Here is a 26,566-nt window from a genome sequence, read left to right as displayed (position 1 = left end):
TTGTAATGTTCCTTTTCCATAGAAACAGTCTTTTGGTTGCAGCGCTCCTTGGCATTATAAAATATACAGCTAGAAAAGAAAACAAGAAAGCCCCTTTTACAGACTCTGCATATTTTATTTGTTGAGTGCATATTATCTCAAAGGTTGGAGGGAGCGTACGGGGCAGCAGTGGGAGAAACAATATATTCACCTAACTATGACAGATTTAGAGGGATAGCCACGTTAGTCTGTAACAGGAAAAACTTAACAAATAGTTTAGTAGCACTTTAAAGACTAATACAACATGTAGATGGTATCATGAGCTTTCGTGGGCACAGCTGCGCCCACGAAAGCTCATGATACCATTTACGTGTTGTGTTAGTCTTTAAAGTGCTACTAAGCTATTTGTTGTTTTTTGTTTTTCCTGTGATAGATTTGTTACCGACAGATCCCACGCTGACCGAAATTGTAGACTTACCAGTTCCAAAGTGTGCACTGCTGTGCACCATTACAATTAAGCGTGCAGTATTTGACAGCCTTTAGACCCAGGTTTGAGTAAGGGAAGAGACTCGAGTGGAATGCAAGGTCTGCTGAAGTATCTGTCACTTGGCACTTTGTTTCATTCTCTTCTCTCTGGCTTGAAGTATGAGCTCTAATAGTGCTGACAGCTGATGGAGGTTTGCCTTTATCACTGTTGTTAGTATTGTGAAGTTTCTTCTCCATGTGGCATGCATACACTGACCTGACAACCACAGAGTCTAAGTGGTGCAGCCATGAATCGTTGCTTTATCACCTCCTCCTGAGAAGTGGCCCCGCCAGTCACATCTGAGTCCTGTTTTCCAAGAAAGTTGGAGAAGTTTGCCCTTTTACTGTCCCTAACGTAGAAGTTTGGAGGATAAATAGCAGATAGAATCATAGAATCATAGAATAATAGGACTGGAAGGGACCTCGAGAGGTCATCGAGTCCAGCCCCCCGCCCTCAAGGCAGGATCAAGCTCCGTCTACACCATCCCTGACAGATGTCTATCTAACCTGTTCTTAAATATCTCCAGAGAGGGAGATTCCACCACCTCCCTTGGCAATTTATTCCAATATTTGACCACCCTGACAGTTAGGAATTTTTTCCTAATGTCCAATCTAAACCTCCCCTGCTGCACTTTAAGCCCATTACTCCTTGTCCTGTCCTCAGAAACCAAGAGGAACAAATTTTCGCCTTCCTCCTTGTGACACCCTTTTAGATATTTGAAAACCGCTATCATGTCCCCCCTTAATCTTCTTTTTTCCAAACTAAACAAGCCCAGTTCATGAAGCCTGGCTTCATAGGTCATGTTCTCTAGACCTTTAATCATTCTTGTCGCTCTTCTCTGCACCCTTTCCAATTTCTCCACATCTTTCTTGAAATGTGGCGCCCAGAACTGGACACAGTACTCCAGCTGAGGCCTAACTAGTGCAGAATAGAGCGGCAGAATGACTTCACGAGTTTTGCTTACAACACACCTGTTGATACAACCTAGAATCATATTTGCTTTTTTTGCAACAGCATCACACTGTTGACTCATATTCAACTTGTGGTCCACTATGACCCCTAGATCCCTTTCCGCCATGCTCCTTCCTAGACAGTCGCTTCCCATCTTGTATGTATGGAACTGATTGTTCCTTCCTAAGTGGAGCACTTTGCATTTCTCTTTATTAAACCTCATCCTGTTTACCTCTGACCATTTCTCTAACTTGCTAAGGTCATTTTGAATTATGTCCCTATCCTCCAAAGAAGTCGCAACCCCACCCAGTTTGGTATCATCTGCAAACTTAATAAGAGTACTCTCTATCCCAATATCTACATCATTGATGAAGATATTGAATAGTACGGGTCCCAAAACAGACCCTTGAGGAACTCCACTTGTTATCCCTTTCCAGCAGGATTTAGAACCGTTAACAACAACTCTCTGACTACGGTTATCCAGCCAATTATGCACCCACCTTATCGTGGCCCTATCTAAGTTATATTTGCCTAGTTTATCAATAAGAATATCATGCGACACCGTATCAAATGCCTTACTAAAGTCTAGGTATATGACATCCACCGCTTCTCCCTTATCCACAAGGCTCGTTATCTTATCAAAGAAAGCTATCAGATTAGTTTGGCATGACTTGTTCTTCACAAACCCATGCTGGCTATTCCCTATCACTTTATTACTTTCCAAGTGTTTGCATACGATTTCCTTAATTACCTGCTCCATTATCTTCCCTGGGACAGACGTTAAACTGACCGGTCTATAATTTCCTGGGTTGTTCTTATTCCCCTTTTTATAGATGGGCACAATATTTGCCCTTTTCCAGTCTTCTGGAATCTCCCCTGTCTGCCATGATTTTTCAAAGATCATAGCTAAAGGCTCAGATACCTCCTCTATCAGCTCCTTGAGTATCCTGGGATGCATTTCATCAGGACCTGGTGACTTGCTGACATCTAACTTTCCTAAGTGATTTTTAACTTGTTCTTTGTGTATCCTATCTTCTAAACTTACCCTCTCTCTGCTTGTATTCACTACGTTAGGCACACCTCCAGACTTCTCGGTGAAGACCGAAACAAAGAAGTCATTGAGCATCTCCGCCATTTCCAAGTTCCCTGTTACTGCTTCTCCCTCCTCGCTAAGCAGTGGGCCTACCCTGTCCTTGGTCTTCCTCTTGCTTTTAATGTATTTATAAAAGGTCTTCTTGTTTCCCTTTATGCCTGTAGCTAGTTTGATCTCATTTTGTGCCTTTGCCTTTCTAATCTTGCCCCTGCATTCCCGTGTTGCTTGCCTATATTCATCCTTTGTTAGTTGTCCTAGTTTCCATTTTTTATATGACTCCTTTTTTATTTTGAGATCATGCAAGATCTCCTTGTTAAGCCAAGCTGGTCTTTTGCCATATTTTCTATCTTTCCTACACAGCGGAATTGTTTGCTTTTGGGCCCTTAACAACGTCCCTTTGAAATACTTCCAACTCTCCTCAGTTGTTTTTCCCTTCAGTCTTGCTTCCCATGGGACCTTACCTACAAGTTCTCTGAGCTTATCAAAATCTGCCTTCCTGAAATCCATAACCTCAATTGTGCTGGTCTCCCTTCTGCCTTTCCTTAAGATCATGAACTCTATTATTTCGTGATCACTGTCCCCTATACTGTCTTCCACTTTCAAGTTCTCAACTAGTTCCTCCCTATTTGTTAAAACCAAATCCAGAACAGCTTCTCCTCTGGTAGCTTTTTCAACCTTCTGAAACAGAAAGTTGTCTCCAATGCAGTCCAGAAACTTATTGGATAGCCTGTGCCTCGCTGTGTTAGTTTCCCAACATATGTCTGGATAGTTGAAGTCCCCCATCACCACCAAATCTTGGGCTTTGGATAGTTTTGTTAATTGTTTAAAAAAGGCCTCATCCACCTCTTCCACCTGGCTAGGTGGCCTGTAGTAGACTCCTAGCATGATATCACCCTCGTTTTTTACCCCTTTTAGCTTAACCCAGAGACTCTCTACACAGCTATCTCCTACGTTCATCTCCACTTCAGTCCAAGTGTGTACATTTTTAATATACAAGGCAACCCCTCCTCCCTTTTTTCCCTGTCTGTCCTTCCTGAGCAAGCCATACCCTTCCATACCAATATTCCAATCATGCGTCCCATCCCACCAGGTTTCTGTAATACCAATGATATCATAGTTGTATTTATTGGTTAGCAATTCCAGTTCTTCCTGCTTATTACCCATACTTCTCGCATTTGTATATAGGCATCTAAGATACTGATTTGATCTTGCCTCCCTGTTGTGCCCTGACCCTCCTTTCTCCTTGCCATAAGATTGACCAATGCGCAGTGGTGGTTAAAAGCCAACAGTGTGTTTTTGTGCCGGGTGGTGGGTTGAAAAGATAGATACAGTTCCTGCCGCTGTGAAATGTATTGTTAGTCGAGTGTGTTTTTCATGCTTTGAATTAGTTTTGGGGAAGAAATAAATAGATTCTGCTAAAAGACCGTTCAAATTAATTTCATGTAATAAGCAGAGGATGCAGGTGCTTTTTGTACAATTCTGCCTATTAATGCCCAAAATGGGAGCTTGAAACTGAGAGAGATTTAAAAGTTTGATATGATTCCAATAAAGCAATTATGGCATCTTTGTAGTAAAGAAAATATACAGCTTACCTTCCAAACACAAATTCATACTTTGCCAGTAACCTGCCTCTGAAAAAAACCAAGATGTGCATAGTAACTGTATCTACTTGACATTTATAATAATAATGAAGTAGAACAGCTAAGCATAACACTAAAAATAATGTTTATGGTGATTTAGATTATTTCAACGGATTGCATTGTCACCTGGAATTAAAGGTTTTAGATTTTCAGGCATCTGGTGCGCCCTCTTAGCAAAAGGGCAAATCCTTTGTTTGGTCATTTTTGCTGTGAGCTATACCTCAGTTGTTGTTTTGTCTCTAATAGTGCATCATGTACACAAGACGTACTTTTGTAGTCTACTGTTCATTACTTCTTTAGAGTCAAATACTATTGAGAAGTCTTGTCATGTTGTAAAGTCTTGAAAGTGTCTGTCAGTGGAAAAAAGAGAGCAAGGCCTTGCATGTTGGTGGTGGTTCTGTGTGTGCCTTTTCCGTGTCTGTGTAGCTGCTTCACATATAACAGGCTTGTGATGGTATTTTACTTCACATGCTACTTTGACATTTCTTTTCTCCCCTTTTTCATATTTTTTCTTTTCTTTATTTTTTATTATTTTCTCTTTTTTTCTCTTCCCCTTCTGCTCTCTGGATGCAGCCAAACGCAAAGCATGGAAACTAAACCGTGTTGGTAGCCTGCGAAATATATACAGCAGCAGCAGCACCAACACTGAAGGTAATAAATTAAAACAGCACATTTTAGCTGATCATCATACCCTCTTTCCCCTTTTTACCTGCCTTTCCAGACTTGTTCCCCTTTCCTTTCACTTTCCAAATGCAGGAATGGAAAACAAATTTGCCCAAAGCATGCGTGCTTTCATCTTTTGTTTGCAGAGTCATTCCCATGGTCTTTTCATCTTTTTTGTTTGTGCGTTTTATTTTGCCATTCATGTTCCTTTCAGCTTACTTAAATTCTGACCTTTCTCTCTAGTCGTGGAGTGGTGATGTTTAAATTACTTCGGGAACCCATTTTCTTTTATTTATTTATTTTTTCCCCCTTTATACATGTGGCCACTCAATGTAATATTTCCCAAGTTATTACAGTTTTTAAAAGTGTTAGTATCAGGTGTAATGATCTGTAGCCAAATACAATAGTGTGCCGTGACATTTAAGTAACAGTCTTAATTTGTTTTGTGAAAGCATTCTCCATAATGCTCTTTGCAGCTTTAATCCAAAGGCGAGACAGAGCCAGGTCATTTGCATGTGCTACTCTTGCTTGTAAATTCTGTATATTGTTGTATTTCTAAAGGTCGCCTGGTGCCAAAGTTCACAAATTGACTTACATTGCTTTTTTCACTGAAGACAGCCGTCATGCCTTTTGTATAATAGCAGATTGAATTTTTCCCCACCTTCATTTGAACAACACAATTATAAACTGTCTTATTTTTTTTATTATTGCAAATGTCAGAGGTCAGAATTACTTGGAAGCCGGGCAAGGAGAAAAACCCTCAACCGCCATTTCAGACAGCGAGTAAGAGGGCTTGGTGTATGAAATATGGAATGCAAATAGGTCACATCTCTGTAATCTTGGTATAATAGGGGGGAAATCTTTTTTCACTTAAGTACGAACCAAATGGGTCAAGTAATCGCAAGCGCATGCCCTAACACTAATTGACTTATTTTGGAATGATTATAACCGTAATATTTTTCTTAATGTCACTGTTTTCTGGGCTGTTGATTTTAGCGATTGCCAAGTAGTGGCATTAAATCTCTTGTAAATTTTAAATTGCATGCTATTTCTGTAAACAAGTCCCTCCGTTCACATCCTGATCATTAACCTTTGGTGATTTATATCACCATCCTTTTTTTGCACAATTACTACCATATTGCTGTTGGATGCCTTGCTCTCAATGACAGATAAAATGAGTCTGGAAAACAAGAGTGTGGTTTTACTGCAGCTTGTTAAGGAAACATTTTTTAGTATAATCTTATATCATTTTTCATTGTAAACATCAAATTCTCACCTTTTAAGTGACGGCAACAACAAAGCTTATCCATTGTGACCCATACCATGTTACCTTTTAAAGCACTTAAGCGCAAAATCGGAACTGAATTGGAGAGAAATAAATACAAGTTGCTTAAGATAAATAAATTATTTTTATTTTTTTCCCCCACTGTTAATCTCTTGTAGACTTGTTTGGTACTTCCCCTCCCCAGATCAGACATGCAGGCATGTTTGCTCTTGTAGGGTGACTCCTGAGGACCAGGGTTTTCATTGTTTTATTTTTACTGAACTTTGAATGATAAAATAAACAGAAATAATTGCATATATTTTACAGAAGGGGGATTCATATTGGGGGGGAGGTCTCTTCAGCCTTAGGTGCCATTTAATCTACTGATATGAATGTGTTAATGAGAGGTATGCTGGGTTGTGCCCATTGTGAGAGAAACAAAAAACAGGACTATGTAGCACTTTAAAGACTAACAAGATGGTTTAATAGCTTTCGTGGGCCAGACCCACTTCCTCAGATCAAATAGTGGAAGAAAATAGTCACAACCATATATACCAAAGGATACAATTAAAAAAATGAACACACATGAAAAGGACAAATAAAATTTCAGAACAGAAGGGGGGTGGGGAGGGAGGTAAATATCTGTGAGCTAATGATATTAGAGGTGATAATTGGGGAAGCTATCTTTGTAATGGGTAAGATAATTAGCGTCTTTATTCAAACTTGAGTGTAAAGTGTTGAATTTAAGCATGATTGACAGTTCATTCATGAGAGAAAGTAACTGTAAAGTTGAACTCCTAAGACTCGTAACTAGCAGCCCCAATGAAACTTTCTCTATCTTAACTAAATAGGCAAGGAGAAGAGGGTGGGCTTTCTCAAAAGTACTCACCGCATAGGAAAGTGTGTGTCCAGGAAGATCGTGAGTAATAATCATGCATCTTTGAGCTACTACACAGTCTGTGGATACTGGCTGGCATTGAAGAACCGGGGAGTTTACCAAAAAAAAAATAGTAAAAAATAACGAATAGGCTAGCAGCACCTTAAAGGCTAACAAAATATGTAGATGGCATCATGAGCTTTCGTGGGCACAACCCACTTCTTCAGGAGTATACATAATGAGAGTCTGTCACCTTGCCACAGTGGGTCACAGCTGAGAATACCCTCCCCCCCCCCCCCCAAAAAAAAAACACTTGGAGGTTATTCCTCCAACAGCTATACTAAGCCAATAATGAAAGTAAACTTCTATCTCACCACTCTGGTTACTAAGGAGTCAGAAATAGTCTCCTTGGGTATCCCAGCTCTTGTGTACCCATCCAGACATTAGATTTAATGAGTGGTATTTAAAACAAATTTCATCAAACAAAGGGTTCTTCCAATCCTAAGAGATGTTATATATTGAGCATAACCAGCTCAATATATAACTCCGATATTATCTAATAATCCTGCTGTTGCCGATCCTTTAGAATCTAATATCTAAAGTTTTGTTTATAAGAGAAATGAGAGGAGAGCGTTATAATGGTCAAGAAAAACAAATGCACACAGTCATTGCAAAGTTTTTGTGTCAGGCTTGAAGCCGTGATGTTATAAGTGACTGGCTTGGAAGGTGTCCGGTCGCTTTCAAAAGATTGGAAGGTACTTAGTCCATCAGTAGAATGCTCCTCTTGGTTTAATTCCGTAGTCCAGAGATCAGAGCAGGAAAGAGGCCCAAATGTAGATGCGTCTAGAGGTTTTTTATACCTTCTCCCATGTGGAGGTACTGCTCTGTCTTAGTTTCTGGAAAATTACAGGCACAAGGAGTCCAGGCTTACATTGAACTAGTCACGTGCCCTTGCATGCTCTGATGTGCCATAGAAACCGTCATTACCCGTCTTTTGGTTTAAAACGTCCCTGGGAAGTCCCATTGGGGACGGGGGGACAGGCTGCTTCCAGGATCTGTTGTGCAAGCTAAGTGTGATGGCATGGGTCATCCATGTGTTCGTTCACAATGCACTGCCCAGACTAGATGTACGTTACCCTGTGGTTGTTCTCTTAGGAGCAGACACATTTGAAATTCTAATCCATGGTCCATATTCATGACTTTAGATACAAAAGTGATACAGTTAGGATAATCGTATTAAGAGAACTGCTTTCAGAAATGGGCATGGTGATAGGAAATGTCAATCTTAGAATAGCAGAGTCTTTAGATTATGCCTGTTCAATTGCATTTAAACCTTTACCATTGGCACACCCAAACCTTAGTGGCTACAGCTTCCATGAGCAATGGAGCTCTGTGTGTTCTCCACACCATGAGTCCCACCGCGTTCCCAGACTAGTGGTATGTATGTCTACCCTGCAATCACTGATCGAACTGCAGCAAATATAGATAGACTTGAGTTAGCTTTGATCTAGCTAGCTTGAATAGCAGTGAACAACAGCAGTGAAGTCATGGTAGCATGCGCTGTGTAATCCTTAAGTATGTAGTGAAGCAGCTAGTCCATGTTGCTGTGTATAGAATCATAGGACTGGAGGGGACCTCAAGAGATCATCTAATCCAGTCGGCTTCCACTCAGGGAAGGACTAGGTATTCTCTAGATCACCTCTAATATGTGTTTGCCTAACGTGCTCTTCAAAGTCTCCAGTGATGGAGATGCCACAGTTTCTCTGGGCAATTTATTCCAATATTTAACTAACCTGACAGGAAGTTTTTCCTAATATCTAACGTAAACCACCGCTGCTGCAATTTAAGCCCATTGCTTCTTGTCCTATCCTCAGAGAAAACAACAGTTTTTCTCCCTCCTCCTTGTAACAACCCTGTTATGTACTTGACAGCTACTATCACACCCCATCTGTTTTCTCTTTTCCAAACTAAATAAACTCAATTTTTTTCAATCTTTCCTCATAGGTCATGCCCATAGGTATATGTTTGAGCCCAAAAATTACATCTGTTGGAGATCTTACATTAACAAACTGACCAGATTCAGAATTTAACTGTCATCTTGTCAATATCCGAGTCTATAACAGTATGGCTTTGGCCAGTGATTTTCAACCATTTTTCATTTGCGGCTCTCTAAAAATTTCAAATATAGGTGTGAACCCCTTTGGAATTTTAGACTTAGTCTGTCACCCCCCAGGGGTCCACGGGCCGTAGGTGAAAACCATTGCTTTACATTTTTTTTTTTTTTTTTTTTTGGCGCATGTAGAGAAGTCCTACAGAGACAGTGAAGTAACAGAAGCTAGAGTTAGAGATTTTACTCCCTAGTGTCATACCATAAAGTCATTAATATCTCATAGATAATATGCCAAAAGTGACCAGCAGAATCTCGGCAGTTCCACAGCCTTACACCCCAAGGCCCAAATTCCATCATCACTGAGACAGCACTCAGAATGCTGATTTCACTGGGAGTTGTGTGGCTGCAACTGAAGGCAAAATTGGGCACAGGTACCATTCCAAGTAATAAAAGGGACTAAATTTGCCGAACTTCTATAATCAGAAAAGAACAAGGTTATTTAGACCAATAAGGTCATCTGTCTTACAGGAATTGCCCCCTCCCTATTGCCAGCAATTTAATGAGATTCCAATTAGACATTCATTCACGGACTTAGTGCTAGGTTTGCAAGGCCATTATTACGGTTTGCTGCAAACATTAGCTTTCCGATGTTGTTCTACCATAGAGAAGGGTCAAGTTGGATTCTTACTACAGGCAAAGCAGTGATCACTGGTAAAAGATCCAGAATGTTCCATGGGAAGGGTATGTAATATAAAAACTTAGTTTATAAAAGACACCTGACACCTTTCACTATTGTAACTTCAGTTATCATAGTTATGCTGTTTGAATACAAATGTGATTTTTGTATTTGGAGCGTGGTGCACTGGTGTAACATTCTAATAATAATAAAAAAATGCTGTGCCTGTTCAGTAGATAATCATCCATAATTATATCAAAACCACATTTCTTCTAATCTTCAGGTCCATAGGCATGACACGTTTTCTGTGTTAAACCCAAGTTGTATCTCAGGAACCAAGTACAGTAAAACTCCAGTAATCCAGCACCCAATTGTCCGGCACTCCCAATAGTCCGGTATCAAAATGGCAAGTGCTCCTGACAGAACCGGGCTGGAACCCGGAACTGTTCAGGTCAGCCGCTCTCACGTGGGTGACAGAAGGGGTGGTGTTTGGCTCCGGGGAAGGAGAGGGGGATTGGGTTACTCACGGCATTCCAGCCAGCTGATTGAAAAGCTGGACGCTCAGCGCACGTGCCCCAGTGACTGGAAGGAGATGTGGGGCTGTTCCGGCGACTACGGGGACCTGAGCATAAAGTTGGGGGGAGAGGGATTGGGTTGGAGTATGCAGTACCTCCTGATACTCCAGCATATCTGATAATCTGGCACCACCTAGGTCCCAAAGGTGTGCCGGATTATCGGAAGTCTACTGTATTTAAAACGTTGCTAAAAATGTCTAATCTTATGACTCTGGACAACATTGTTCATTAACTCTGATGCCTGAACCATTCTTTATGAAACAATCACTCTAAAGCAGCAATACAGAAGTGCCATTTCAGCTGCAACAAGGGCTTTTGCTGCCTTGATGCTCTGGCTGTCGTATTTAAATGTATTTGAGTGTTAAGAAAGGTCTTTGCGTTTTAATTATATGGACACTTTACAATGCAAACGGAAGTGAAAGTGGGCCCAGTGCTGGTAAGAAGTGGCTGTGTAGGGTTGCCAGGTGTCCGGTAAAAAAAAATCAGACAATACTGGACATGTGCAATGTCCGGTATTCTCTGACTTTTCTGGCTGCACATCGGACGGAAGCCTGGCATGGGCAGGGAGAGCAGCTGGAAGGCGGGGCCACGATTGGCGCTAGGAGCCTGTGATCACGCAAAAGCCTGGCGGGGGTGGGGAGTGGCTGGGACTCTCCCGCCCCCACCAGCTTCTGCACAATCACAGGCCCCCAGCCCTGATCGTGGCCCCGCCTCCCAGGCTGGGAGACGGGGCTGTGATTGCTGCTCTGGGAGCCCTGTCAGAAGGGGCGGAGGGGAAGTGGCTAGGAGAGGCAGTACTTATTATCCAGCGCTCCTTTTTTTTTTTTTTTCTTTTTTTGTGCTTGACAAAAAATTTTAGCCTGCGTTGGGGTGTGGTGTTTTTTGTTTCGTTTTTTTTTTCACTTGACCAAAATCCCGCGTGTCTGGTATTTTGGGGGGGACCATCTGGCAACCCTAGCTGCTAGTACTAGCTCATACACAGCCAACATTAAAAACCTTGCCACGGCAGTGCTTTAACATGGCTGCCCCTTCTCCCCCCCCCCTTTGTACTCCCCCATGCAGGGCCACTAGTTGGGAGGGGGAAAGGGGGCAGCTGCCCTGGGGCTCAGTGATTTAAAAGGGCCAGTGAGCTCCTGGCCACTGCACTGGGCCTTGTAAATTGCTGCCAGAGCCCCGGCTGGGGTGCGCCAGACAGTGCTGAATAGCTGGCGGCAGAGGCTGTTCCGCAGCCCCACCCTTCAAAATGAGGCCTTGTTCCTTCTAGGGCCCCCGAGCCAGGCCCCTGTATTAGGGAGATTTTTTTAACTACTTTCCCCTGAATGGAAGCGATAGATCTGCCAACTGAAATAGAGAATTGGTGTAAAAGGATTAGGGACACTCTCCGACCAGTAGTGACATTGCATCCTGCATGAACTGACTGATGATGATTCCATGGTTTCCTTCAAACCCACGTGTCCTACAAAAACCGAAAGCCCACAACAAAATAACCCGCTGCCTGGAGCCAAAAGCAAGTTTCTGGTCTCCAGTTTGTCACCTCAGGATGGTGGTATCATTCATCCAATAGATCACAGTCTTTCCCAAGAGCTGTGGCCCTGAATACGTGTGGTGCAGCCACATTGTCCTGATAGGGTTCAGTTTCAAAACTAATTAGATGTAGACCTCTGGATTTGGAGAGGGGAGAGAAGTATTAGCATAGTCATGCCCAGTGGGACATGGCACAAATATATTTCCTTAATTGGGGCTGCTAATAAACATACTTACCATCTTCCAAGATATGAAGATAAATTACACTGAGTGACAAATGGTAATGATAGCGAAGATTATCAAGTACCTAAACAAATGAAAACAAATATCTTTGGTGTTATGCTGCTTTCACAACTACATGGGTAGGGCGTAAATATCTACAGCCTATTAATACTGTTTTTGCTGTAACCTTAAGGTTTTTCAGATGACTGATTCAGAAGTGCTAGGAATTTGGGGGGGGGGTTAAATCAGTCTGATACCACATTGCAAGTTTAGGTTTTAGAACAGTGTTATTTCAGGCATGTGTAATGGAACGAGTTTCTAGCGTCAGTCCTAACTGGTGAAAGTGTCATTGGATCATTAAAAATATACCAATATATTTAGTCTTACATATCATTTGTTGTGGCTCTATTTAAAGGAAAAGTACATGGTCCCTTGTTGCAGAGTCAGTGGACTCATTTGGTAGCAGGTTTAAAACTAATAAAAGAGAGTTCTTCGCATAGCACACAGCCAACCTGTGGAACTCCTTGCCTGAGGAGGTTGTGAAGGCTAGGACTATAACAGAGTTTTAAAAAGAACTAGCTAAATTCGTGGAAATTAGGTCCATAAAAGGCTATTAGCCAGGGGGTAGGAATGGTGCCCCTGGCCTCTGTTTGTCAGAGGCTGGAGAGAGATGGCAGGAGACAAATCGCTTGATCATTGTCTTCGGTCCACCCACAATGGGACATCTGGCACTGGCCACTGTGGGCAGACAGGCTACTAGGCCAGATGGACTTTTGGTCTGACCCAGTACGGCCATTCTTAAATGTGCAGTGTTGTAAGTAAGCAGCCAGCTTGATGTGTTTGTGGTAATGGCTACCGCAGGGGTCGGCGATGTACGGCATGAGTGGCACGCAAGATGATTTTGAGCAATGAATGGGTTCCCTCTTGCCCTCCTCCCCCACCCGCGATGAGGAGCCCAGGCTGGTGATCCAGCATCACCCCCCCGCAAGATTGGAGCCAGCATCAGCTTCCTGCAGGGAGTTGGGGGAAGCCCCGAGGCTCCGCGCTGGATTCGGCTTGCGGGGAAGCGTACGTGCGCTGCTTCTTCCTTCCCACAGGAAAAGCCAGCATGGAGCCCAGGGCAGGAGACCAAGCAGGGTGCGCGGTGGAGAGAGCCCCCTACTGGGACAGCAACGCAGCCCAGGGCAGGAGGGTTAAATCTTGGCCCACCACTTTGGAAAGGTTGATGACCCTTGGGCTTCCCAGAATCCCAAAAATATAACACCTGGTATCCAGTGATAAGAAGATTAGTTTTATGATTAAGGTACTGAGCGGGAACTTGAGAGACTGTTTTCACTTCCTGTTTCTTCCCCCAAATTCACCCGTGACCATGACATGTCCCTTGCTCTAACCATGCATCTACACAATTCCTCTGCCCCTGCCCCTCCATCTTCAGTTGTCCATTTAGACTGTAAGTATTTCAAGGCAGGAACTGTTTCTATCTATTTGCATGATGCCTTGTTCAATGTTACGCTGAGCTGAGAGGTGAGGCCTTTAGGAGCTACTATGAAACAAACCGCCCCCAACGGACGCATAGTTCCGCATATGTTTGATGTAACTCATATCATTTAGCTTAGACAGTGCTGGAAGTGGCACTGACAAACACACATTGAGCTACACACAATTTCAGAATTTCTCTTTGAGATAAAAAGCTGACTAACATTTGGGAAATTTTCTGGGAAGAGGTGACGCTCTCAGGAATAGAAAGTGAGTTGAGTCAACTGTATGCCTTGGCCAGGTCTAATATAACTTATGAATATAAAAGTGGTAAGACGACGGCATTCATTGTGGGCCTATTGCCGTTGTCTGTTTTCCATTAGGATGCTTTCTCCCTTAGCATAGATAAACTCACACAGAAGGAATATCAGAGCCCACTCTTGACAAAGAATAAAACTTACCCAAAAACGGAGAGTGTTGAGGAATCCATCCACTGACTTAACCTGAAATAATGTTTTGTAACCCATTGTAAGCCTCAATTCACTGGCTTCATGGGGTCAAGTATCAGAGGGGTAGCCGTGTTAGTCTGAATCTGCAAAAGCGGCGAGGAGTCCTGTGGCACCTTATAGACTAACTGAAGTGTTGGAGCATAAGCTTTTGTGGGAAAAGACCCACTTCGTCAGATGGCTTCATGGGATGCATTATCCATTTATGTGATGTACCAATGTTTGTTTTCACGTGCATTATACTTGGTATATTAGGAATGTTTCTCTCTTTCCTAGGGTGGGTGGGTTGTCGGTGCAGTAACATTCCTGTGGTCACAAGGAAAGAAACTAATAAGGATATATAACTCAGGGTGAATTAAGCAAAATTAAAAATCCAAGGTGATGGTGCAGGAAAATCGTAATAGTCAGATCTCCAGTGTAAGGGGTGACTTGAAATAGGGCAGCTGTTGCACTGAATTTTAAAAGAGCTCAGCAGGTTTTATTAATATGTATCTTGTCGGATATTCAGTTCTCATTGGTTCTTTGAAAAAGTATCACCAGTGATGCGTTACACTCTAATTCTGATGCAGTGAAATCCATACATGTGTGTCTCCCTCCAGCATTTTGCCTTTCCCGGCTCCTATTCCATGTCTAAAAAAAGGTCTTCTCGTCAGACATCTCTGTTGGTAACCTCTTCCAAATGTAAAACAATCTCAGCTGTTTGGTAGCTCTTTAACCCTTTGTTGGCTGGGCTTCCAGGAAATAATTGATGACTGATTGGCCCATTAACCTTTTTAAAAAAAAATGTTTGACAGCCTGGACTTGTGTAATGAGGAGGGATTCCTTATGAAATCAGTTTGATGGCTGAGTTGCGTGCCCCTGAGGATGCAAAATTAGCCCTGTGGGACCTCGTCTGCATAGAAACTGGACACAATTAGTGTAATATCCGGTGTTATTAATGTAGTTTGGAGTAATTGGGCAGGTTGATTTCGACAGGTTGATGGTGCTAAAATACTATTATAGGGGTCCTTTCTATGAATAACTGCTAAACATGGAAAACTGTTTAATAACATTTTGTGATTAGGCTCAGAGAGATTTAAACAGCTCAGCATATAATATTGCTAGGTAAAAAAAACCCAAACAATTTTGTTTTATTTTGTTACTTCGCACACACAATAATCCATGTATTTAAATATATTGTACATACACTGCCCAGCAGTGCCTGCATTTACTTTCCAGACATTGCCTTGTGTAATCTCAGTAACACATAGTATGCTGTATTATTATAAGACCACTCTTCAGCTGGTACAGTTTTTTCGGATCACCTGATCTTAGCTTCCCCCTTTAAGGTGGGGAACAAATTCAAAAGTGGAGACGTCAGAAAAAAAATACAGGCTTCTACTTCCTTAATGGACCGCCTCTCTCAGCCAGTAGTGGTGAACTTTTTGGCAAGCTTTCAGACCAAAACAGCATTGTAGCCCAACCCAAAAGAATTATATAGCCCCTTTTACTGAGAAGGGAGTATGATAGGGTGAATCACCAAAGTCCCCTTAGGGTTTGCATTTGGTATGCTGATGATGCCACTGATGCCTGCCTTCCAACTCTCTGGGACGGACTCCCCACTGTGTCCTGCTGAGCTAGAGCCTTTGGTCTCCTCCAGCCATGAACCAGTTCAGTTCTTGGAGGGCTCAGCTATAAGAGCCCTGTAGGGACCAAAACCCTAAATAAATCCATCTTACCCCGTGTAAAAGTTTCATACAGAGAAAGCTTATAAGGTCAGCCCTCTTTATCAATGAAAGAGAGTTATGCGCAGTGGTTGTTCCCCCTTCCTCTTCTCCCCCTCCCCCCACCCGGGTAATAATAATTTACTCTGGGCTTGACAATAAACAAAAGTGTTTTTATTAAATACAAAAAGTAGGATGTAAGTGGTTGCAAGTAAAAACAGTCAGATCAAAGTTACTAACTAAATTGAAATGAAAAAATGCTTAGCTAGTTCTAATCCAATAAGAAACTTGTTACATGCACGTTCTTACCCTTAACAGCTGCTCTTATTGCAGGTAAAAGCTTCAAGTTAGAGTTGATTTTTACTGCCACTTGGGTCTACAACTTCTTCAGAGTTCTTAGTATCCTGGTAGGGTATGCCAGGAAGCTTCAAAGGCCTTCTGAAGACAAAAGCTGACTGCTTCCCATTGCTTAAATAGACTTTCTCCCAAGGTGGGAAACCTTTGTTCGGCATGCCCCATCCCCATGGAAAAATACCAAGTTCAAGATGGATTCCAGTACCAGATGGCATGGTCACATGTCTTTCTAGGATCAACCATAGTTTAGGCTTCTAGTACGAACATGACCATTCACTAGTCATTGGTTCACTAGTCATTCTTGGCCATTTTAGAACTGTAAAAATATTTCTAACTTTACATAGAAGAGTGATACATGCACAAAAATAGGATATACAAATTCAGCAGATTGTAACAGTAGAATTGCTATGTTACATGACTCATTTTGCATAAAGCATCTGTGACGGGCCGGCCCCGGACCAGGGGCGAGGGGAGCGGAGCCCCCGCCGGCCGTCACTCTCCCGGGGGCGGGGCGAGCGGAGTCCTCACCGGCGGGGCTCTGCCGGCCGGCCGCAGACCCCCCAGCAACCCCACAACTCCAGCCGCCGGGGGCGGCAGGCGGGGGCGCTTCCCCCGCGCTTGCGCCGGCAGCCGATGGGCGGCCCCCCCCCCCGCCGGCCCACGCAGGGAAGGCGGGGCCGGGGCGCACGGCAACTGGCGAGGGCCGCCAGCGGGAGCGGGCCCGGAAGGGGCGGGGCCCTGGGCGGCGGCCGGCGCGGCGGGCCAGTTTAAAAGTGCCCGCCGCCGGAGAAGCGGGGCGCAGGCTCCTCGCGGCGGCGGAGGAGCAGCCCCCACCGCAGGACGGAGCGTGAGCGCCACACAGCCCGGCTGCCGGCCCGGCGCTGGTCCCGGGGCCTCCGGGACAACCACTGCCCCTGGCGAGCACTCAGCCCCTCGCCAGACGGCAGGAGGACCCCACCGCGCCGAGCCAGGAGAGACCGGGACGGCCAGGAGCGTGCCAGGGCTGGAGAGCTCACCCCTGGGACGCCATCGGAACGCGAGACACCACAGACCGCCGAGTCAAGGTAGGCGCCAGGGCGACGGGGATCGGACGGCAGACCCAACAGGAGGGAGGAAGGAGCCCGGGGCAGGGCGCTTCTGGCGGCCGTGGGTGGACGGGCCACAGGGGGGAGAATCCTCACCCCCCCTCGTCCACCGTGCCGGGGCGCTAGCGGCCCCGGCGCTCAGGGCCCCGGGCTGGGACCCGGAGAGAGGGCGGGACCGGGTCCCCCTCCCTCCACACGGGGAGCGTCCAGCACCCGACAGCCACACTAACCGACTGGGACCAAACTAGAACCCCGGACTGGGGGAGGAGGACCTAAGGCTAGGGGCTCCGGCCCCCCCATCCCGCTCGGCGGGTACTCACGGCCTGGGGTTCGCTGACCCCCCCTTCTGGCTGGGAGGGGGTGATCGCACCCCAGGGGCCCGGACTCCACACCGGCGGCCCAGGGACGACACAGGACAAAAGGAGGACCAAAAGGGGTCCGCAGACCCCCCTCTCGGACTGGGAGGGGGTGATCGCACCCCGAGACCCTCACAGCATCTTTGAGTTACGTAAGAACATAGGACGGCCATACTGGATCAGAGAAAAGGTCCATCTAGCCCAGAATCCTGTCTTCCAACAGTGGCCAATGCCTGGTGCATTGAATGAACAGAACAGATAATCATTCCCAGCTTCTAACAAACAGAGGCTAGGGACACTATCCCTACCCATCCTGGCTAGTAGCCATTGATGGACTTCTCCTCCATGAACTTACCTAGTTCTTTTTTGAGCCCTGTTAAAGTCCAGGTCTTCACAACATCCTCTGGCAAGCAGCTCCACAGGCTGGCTATGCATTATTTGAAGAAATACTTCCTTTTATTTGTTTGAAATCTGCTGTTTCAGTATGACTTATGCATATTCATAAGCCAGCTTTCAAAAGGCATGGGTGGGCATGACAGGGAGTATATATAATAACCAGCTGATCATGTATGTTATCTATCTCCTCTGTGCCTGATAGTCTGTATGTAAAAATAAGGCCTCTCAAAGGCGTTTTTGTAAAATATCATGCAATGTTCTTAATAGATTGTTTTGTCTATAACAGATTTAGTTGCCATTTCTGTAAACAAGCAAAACTGTATAATTTAATTAATACATTCCTGAAAAGCAAAACTAGCAGTTGAGATGCATGTTGATGGGAAATCTCATTGGCCCAAATGAGTTTCTAACTTCTGGTTGTCAAGAAGGGGATACTTTGTGTTCAGTAACACAAAGGCTTTGGATGCCAAGAATGCCTGCTTAGGATAGAAAAGGAATTGTTGTAAAGTCTTTAATGCAGGTGTTCTCAAAATTCACTGCATCGTGACCCCTTCTGATAACAAAAATTCCCCCAGGAGTGGGGAGCAAAGCCTGAGCTGGCCCAAACCCCACCGTGTGAGGAGAGGAGAAAAACCGAACCCCACTGCGCACAGTTTGAAAACCATTGCTTTAATGCAGATCAATAGGATGGGTGACTGCTAAGGTGTGAAGACTAAATTCTGCCTGAAAACTCCTTGCCATTTTAACCAGAAAGGACACTCTCTCAATGACTTAACCACCTGCATTCTGCTACAAAGACCTTTTACAGCTGCACTTGAAAGGGAATCCTCTGAACTGTCATTCATGTTAAAATTCGACACTCTCCAAAAAGGAATGAACAAACACTCTAACTATCTTACCCATTACCAAGATAGCTTCCCCAATTATCACCTCTAATACCATTAACTCACAAACATCCCACTCTCCCCACCTCTAATATCATCAATTCACAGACACTTACCTTTCTTCTTCCCCCCCCCCCCCCCCCGCATTCCCCTCCTGTTCTGAAATGTGATTTGTCCTTTTCATATGTGTTCATTTTTTTTAATTGTATCCTTTGGTATACAGGCAGTCCCCGAGTTACGCGGATCCGACTTATGTCGGATCCGCAGTTACGAACGGGGCCCTCCCTCTCCCTGGTCTCCAGCAGACCAGGGAGAGGAAGCAAAGCGGCAGAACACGTGGGCAGCGGACAGCCCAGATGTGTCTGGGCTGTCCGCTGCCCGCGTGCTCCGCGGCTTTGCTCTGCTTTGCTCCCCCCTTTGCAGACCAGGGGGACGGGGAGCAAAACGGCGGAACACGCGGGCAGCGGACAGCCCAGAGGCGTCTGGGCTGTCAGCTGCCCGCGTGCTCCGCGGCTTTGCTCTGCTTTGCTCCCCATCCCCCGTCCGCTGCCCGCGTGTTCCGCCACTTTGCTCCCCATCCCCCTGGTCTGCAGACCAAGGGGACGGGGAGCAAAGCCGCGGAGCCTGAGGTTCTTAAGTTGAATCTGTATGTAAGTCAGAACTGGCGTCCAGATTCAGCCGCTGTTGAAACTGATCAGTTTCAGCAGCGGCTGAATCTGGACGCCAGTTCCGACTTACATACAGATTCAACTTAAGAACAAACCTACAGTCCCTATCTTGTACGTAACCCGGGGACTGCCTGTATATGGTTGTGACTATTTTCTTCCACTATTTGATCTGAGGAAGTGGATCTGGCCCACGAAAGCTCATCATCTAATAAACCATCTTGTTAGTCTTTAAAGTGCTACATTGTCCTGCATTTTGCTTCTGTAAACTCCTGCCATTTTAAATTCCTGCTATTGACTATGGACGTTCAAAGCTGACTATGATAGCGTACTGGGACCAGGGAAGGAGGAGGAGTAATTAGTGATGAAGAGAACAGTTGGCTTTGTCAGAAAATCAGATAAAATGCCAAAACATAATCAAGTGTTGATGCCAAATTTTACTGGGTATAAACAGGTTGAATTTATCCCTAATCCCAAATCCCTTATTCCCATTTACGAAGTTAGCTGCTCTAGCCATAGTATGAGCTAGGCTGTAACCAATGAAAAGGTAGGAGAATTTAATCATACTTTTTTAATGTTCATTTGAGTCAGAAAGCCATGAGCAGATCCATACCATAAACTGCAGCTGAATTACAACGAGGATTATAGTTCATACAGCTCTTACAAAATTGTGTGTGCTCAAAAATCAATCTTTAATATATGAAGGGGTCTCCTCTCTTCATCATTATGCTCCTTGGGTTTTGTTTTTCTATGGATATTTCTTGGATCTCCATAGGGCCTTTTCTATACTTAGCATAGGAGTTGCTCTGTGCCAATACCATGGAGTGATTACCTTGGAAATGCTCAGAGGCAGCATTCCCGTGTCTGTTGGTTGCACTTGTTGGGCTTGTGAATTTCCTAGGTCAGATTAACATTTCCATTATTGCTGATGTAAAGCAACAATCTCTGGGGATTGGTCAGACCATTCATTTTTCACCTTGAAAGGGGCTATTCTAAAATGTTGCCATTTGCTGTTACTTCTCATGCAGCATGTCAGAGCAGAAATATTTCTCTTGCACAAATAAATGGGAGCCTATTTATAGAATTTACACCAGGAGGTTTTTCGTAAATTGCAGAGTTAGGACCACTAGGCCCTATAGAAATCCTTCTTGAATATTTGAAAGTGTGGAAGGAAAATTCTACTAGTCACTAGCAAACAATTAAAAATAGTAATAATGATAAAGACTCAAACTCTCCTCAGTACTGGAGGCTGATAAAACAAATTCTAGGTCCTTCCCTTCCATGTTCTTTGTTCTGGCCCTCTTTCCCCACATCTGCGCTTGTAAGGTCATTTTATTTTGTTAATGTAACTTTCATTTTTGGTAGAGATTATGCGTTGTATATGTGAACAACAATCTGGTAATTAAAGCAGTGTGGATGACATAATCACAAGTGGATTTTGATACTACTAAGACCTGTGAGAAGTAAATGCTGATTTCTTTTTGGTTTAACAATAGTATTTTATGTAACATGAGTCTGGCTGTGTAGTTTGGCATTATACATCTTATTTTGATTTAGAAGTAATTAAATACATGTCCAGCTAGGAGGCTGCCAAATTGGAGGATCTTACTGAAAGTTTAAATAAATAAACCCTGATGAGAGCTACTGTTAAACGTGGCTGAATTTCAGATTCTTCACATGCTTTCATTCATGCATAACCTTACTCTTTTGAGTAGTCCCACGGATGTCAATAAGACTACTCTGGATTAGTCAAGTTACTTACATACCCAAATGTTTATCAGATCAAGGCCTTAAACTAAGGAGAAAAACTGTTGATCTTGTCCCTTACAGTTCTCTGGGCCAATTCTTATGCTCGTTTTCCGTTCTTACTCATTCCTTGGGCAAATTCCCATTGAAGTTATATGGTGCTATGTGTAGATTATGAAGTCTTCCTTCCAGTATTAATGTAAATTCATTATTTGTTATGATGGTAAAGCCTGTTGTGTTAGAGCCTGTACAAATATAGGATGTGTCTTCACTGCTGGAAAAAATGTGTTTGTACAGCCAAAAAAGTAATGTGCTTGGGCACATATGGTATCTGAAGTTGTGAGTCAACTATGGATGAGACAGGATGTTGACCTCCCCTAGCTACCTTGCGGTTAAAAACTCCAGATGCCTTGTCAGCACTAGGGTTTTACGGTAGGATGGCTTATATACATTAGTTATCTTGCTGTAAAATACTCATTGTTTGGTAATGAAGACATGACCATAGAGTAAGAGACCATCCCTGCCCCCCAATGCTTACTATCAAAATAAGTAAGGCAGAAAAAGGTAAGAAGCAAAGGAATTTAATAAGAAAGCAATGTGCATAATAGAGTGATTTCTTAGCACCGTGTTAGTTAACTTTTTAGAAGTGGGAAGATTCTGTAAGAAGAGTTAATAAAAGAACAGCTGGTGCATGGAGGCAGGAGGAGCTAGGTATAGAGGAGGGACTGAAATAAGCCACCTAAAACTAAAGAGGGAAAAAAATGTTCAAAGAACAAACAGTAGAAAGCACTCTAAAAACTTTAGCTTGCTGTGGGGTCTGCTCATGCTGGCTGAGTCTCAGGAGCTGACTGTGCCTTAGAGTATTTTATTTTCCTGGTGCTCACACAACAAGAGGAGCGTGGTGTCACATGGTCCTGGGGTTCCTGAATGGTGGTTTTCCACAACACTGTTTTAGGGTGTAGGGGGGAACAGGTAGTGCATTGTTATGTAATGCACATGCTAGAATAAAATAGTGATCCCTTGTGCTTGGCTAAACAGCCTATCGTTGTGCACGGCTAGGAGGGACTGCATTTCTTTTTCTCTTTAATCATGCGTTTAAAAGTTGTAATTCACAATATTATGATGCCAAACCAATCAATTACAAAGTTAGGGCTCCTTGTAATTCACTGATGTGCCATCACGCTCGGTAATTGCAATATATAATACAAAGTGTGGGCCAGCCCCAGGGGAGTACTTCTAAAAGCCGCAGCTGGTTACAAAAATGAGCCTGCCAAACTACCATAGCTTTCATGAGCCTTTTCTGGGCCAGTTTTGCCCCTCTTATGTTTTGTTTTAAAAGGCCAACTTCAGGTGTCCTGATTCACCCTAAAATAATGTTTGGATTCTCTGCCCCCTGTAATCACAGGGCTTATGTCCACCAGATGGAACCTTTTGTCCTGCCTTTGATGGATGTCTTCCTGGACAGGTCGTTTAACTTAAACTAATCCTTGGGCATCTTCAATTTGGGAGCAAAATATCTAAGCTCTAATGAAGTTAGTGGTGCTCCACCAAATTACACCAGTGAACACTTCAGCCTGAAGACTGAAGTTTGAGTTTATTGGGGCGGGAAACTGTTGTCCCAGAAACTGAAAGAATGACTTCCAGTGAGCACTAGAGTTATATTTAAATTGACTAGTTTTTTGACTTGTCTAAATTACAAAATAATGCAAAAGTCTCTTGCCTGTAAATGTATGTCATTAGTCAACAAATGAACATTAACTCTCTCTCTAAAGCAAACCCATTATACTTTATGTTCACCGTTACATTGTACTGTTTTATTCTAGTCGTTCCATGCTTCCTTGAGCTTTTTTCGGCTCCATTGAATTTTTGTATTTGGTTTGGAGTATCCCAAGTGTATTTGGAATCTGTGTATTCGTCCCTGAGATTTTGCTGATAAAGATTGAACCTCTCTAATCCGGCACACTCTGGTCTGGCAACATCCGTGGTCTGGCATGATTTGAGTTAGCCGGATGTCCACTTTTCATGAGTGTGGCCAAGTTTCCTGCAGCCGCATCAAGTTCGTTCACAGCTGTAAGTCCTGGCTCTCAGTGTTCTGTGCTGTTAGTTAGCTCTAATTTACCCCTAAATGTCTTCTAAGAGCCCAGTAAACAGTGGAAGTGTTGGTGATGCTGCTAGACAATATTGACCTCCTGTGGTTTGGCAAATTCTCTGGTTTGGCATGGGTCAGGTCCCAAAGCTGCTGGACTAGAGAGGTTCAACCTGTACTTTCTTACACTGGCGTGGAAGTGTTTTTCTTATGCTCATATTATTCTTGGATATTCCAGTGACCTTTTCTTTTAGCTCCTCAGATAATTTTCACTGCTCTTTTAGTTTCCCTACGCTGCTGAGAAGAAAGTATTGAATTAACATTAATCTTGTATTGCAGTTTATTTGAGCTGTGGGGAAAAGATACAACAGTTATCAGCTGTGGGTGTGTGGGTGTGGGTGTGTGTGTGTGTGTGTGTGTACGCATATATGATACATGCATATAACAAATACATGAGAGAGAAATGTATACCAGAGGACTTGAATTAAGAAAATGATATGCAGTTGAATACTCATCTTACTATGTTATTTTGTTAAGTGCTTCAGCAGATTTTACAACAGGCAGACTTCACTTCAGCATTGGTTAATAGCTATCTCTAAGAGTAGGCGGGATATAGGCTCTTTTTTTAAAAAAAAAACCTAAAATTTGCGTTGCTCCCTAACACAGTTCATACTTCATCCACATGAAATACATTTCTGAAGCCAAGAAACAACCAATAAAAAGTTGCAAAGTCTTTGAGGCATTTTCTGGCAAAGCATAGAGTAGGGACGTGTTTGCATTAGAATCAGCTGTCCAAACCTACATTTGTCTGTCACACCATCGAGAGTCTGTCAAGACGGTTTTTAGAACTGATTGCTGGTTTCATTAAATGTAAACTCTTCATCCCACTGCTGTTTTTCAGAACAAGAAGAAAACTTTGAGTTTATCATCGTTTCCCTCACTGGCCAAACCTGGCACTTTGAAGCTACCACATATGAAGAAAGAGATGCGTGGGTACAAGCCATAGAGAGTCAGATCCTGGCCAGTTTACAATCATGTGAGAGCAGTAAGAATAAGGTAAGGTGCACAACATGACCCTGAAATTGAGCAAAAGCCACTGATCATTAAAGAGAATTCAGGATCTTAGGCTATTGTGAAAAGTAAATATATCCAGAGTGTTCCAAGGAGGAGGAAGAAAAATTATTGTCCTTGGCATCTGATGACAGGACAAGAAGCAATGGGCTTAAACTGCAGCAAGGGAGGTTTAGGATGGATATTAGGAAAAACTTCCTACCTGTCAGGGTCGTTAAACAATGGAATAAATTGCCTGGGGGCGGGGGAGTAGAATCTCTCCATCACTGGACATATTTAAGAGCAGGTTAGACAGACATCTATCAGGGATGGTCTAGATGGTGCTTGGTCCTGCTGTGAGGGCAGGGGACTAGACTTGATGACCTCTCGAGGTCCCTTCCAGTTCTACTGTTCTATGATTCAGCAAGAGCCATGTACTCTTTGGATGCAACGAAGCAAAATGAAGCAATGCAGATGTGTATTCAACGTGAGACACATTTTATCCTGGTTCACACTCTGATTTTATATTTAAATAATTAAAACTGGGCTTTTTGCCTTTTCCAGCTCTCATAATGTCAGATGTAGAATATGAATCTTATATTTGAACCATGAGCTCGAACAATACAAATTGTATTTTGTCCTGGGGGCGTTTATAGGAAAGCCTTTAAGGGCTGTGAAAAGAACAGCTTGTGTACAAGCTAAGTCTCCATTGGGCTTCTGTATTGCAATGTCCCATTAAATGGTTGGCTCACTTAATAGCAATGTGCACTGCTCTCACTGTGAGTAGAAGCAGACTGGTGTATGAAGCAGTGCACATTTCAGAAGTCGTGATCTTTCCTGTGTCCAGAAGCTGTTGTGAAGCTACAGTGTAGTTTTTCTTCTCTTTAATTCAATGTAATTCTTTCTTTGTAGTTTTGTGATTAAGCCAGTCTCAGGGGTAACCCTTCAGGAAGCAAAACCTTGGTCAAGTGTCCAAGGGAATAGGGTTCCCCCCATCACATTCATATTTGGCAGAGCAATTTCTTCCATTTTCTTTTCAAAACAATGTATTGTACAGTGATACTTCTCCAACCCAAAGAGTCTCTTTCTCTAGAGAGCTGGCAGTTGGCCATTCTTGAGCCTCTTGATTTTTCAAACATTTTCATAACTAGAAAACAGGAGGTGAGTGGAGAGATTCTTTTCACAGACCCGTAGATGCTTTTGCAATCCATGCAAAGAAACTTCTGTAATGATTTAGGCTGTGTTCAAGAAGAGGGCCTATAATTTGAAATGACTGCTTTATTTTATTACCTCTATAATCAGGGTAAACCAGACCAGAGTAATTAACATCACAATGTAATTTACTGCCCTTTTTTTTTAAAATTGACTTTTTATAACTGAGGCAGAGAGAAATCACTGCCCCTTTATTTCTCTTTGGCCTGTCTTCATTGAGTGTTGTACTGCAGAACATGCATTACAACAAGATGACCATTGAAATCAGACAGATGCACAATGTTAATGTAATAGGAGGTAAAGAATGCTGGTTTGAATATTGAACACACATGAACTGAAGAGAGAATTGCATTTTGGTTATATAAAGGCAAGAGTCTTTTAAAAAAAGAAACCATTTAAAAGTTATATGGGTTGAACCTCTCTAGTCCAGCACCCTCAGGACCTGACTGGGGCCAAACCAAAGAATTTTCCGGACCACGAGAGGTCAGTATTGTCCAGCAGCATTACTAACGCTGCCCCTGCTTACTGGGCTCTTAGGGGACATTGAGGGGTAAATTGGGGCTAACTAACAGCACTGAACATTTAGAGCCTGGACTGGTGGCTGTAAACAAACTGTATGGGAAGTTGCCAGACCAAAGAGTGCCAGACTAGAGAGGCTCAACCTGCATTTGTATGGGGGAAGTTTTGTGTAAAGGTTTCTAGGAGACGCTTCTACCATTCACCTCTGGAACCCAGGGCTCAAGAAGCGCTTGGAAGGCATAAGTGAAATTAATTAGATTGTCTCAGGACTCAGTGTCCTATTGACAGAGTGGTAGTATTTATCTGAAACTACTTCAGAATGACCACAATGGTCAGATGAAAAGTCCATCTAGCCCAGTGTCCTGTTTCCAAAAGTGGCCAATGCCAGGGACCCTGAGGGAATGAACAGACCACAATGTGATCCCTCC

General features: G+C 43.4%; 1 protein-coding gene across 7 annotated transcripts in view; it reads left to right on the top strand.

Annotated features, from left to right (window-relative positions):
• The window catches only part of AGAP1 (ArfGAP with GTPase domain, ankyrin repeat and PH domain 1), a 496,396-nt gene that overhangs the window by 405,434 nt on the left and 64,396 nt on the right, over positions 1 to 26,566 (top strand). For all 7 annotated transcript variants that reach the window (XM_075934057.2, XM_075934053.2, XM_075934051.2 and 4 more), the window contains one exon: positions 24,259 to 24,413. In XM_075934057.2, coding sequence (XP_075790172.1) covers positions 24,259 to 24,413 — 155 coding nt within the window. The remainder of the gene's footprint in view (positions 1 to 24,258; positions 24,414 to 26,566) is intronic.

Source organism: Pelodiscus sinensis, chromosome 7, assembly GCF_052426305.1.
Source record: "Pelodiscus sinensis isolate ZL-2025 chromosome 7, ASM5242630v1, whole genome shotgun sequence".
In the NCBI taxonomy this organism is placed as follows: Eukaryota; Metazoa; Chordata; order Testudines; family Trionychidae; genus Pelodiscus; species Pelodiscus sinensis.
Note: the sequence above shows the minus strand (reverse complement) of the source record. Positions and strands in the feature narration are given on the sequence as shown.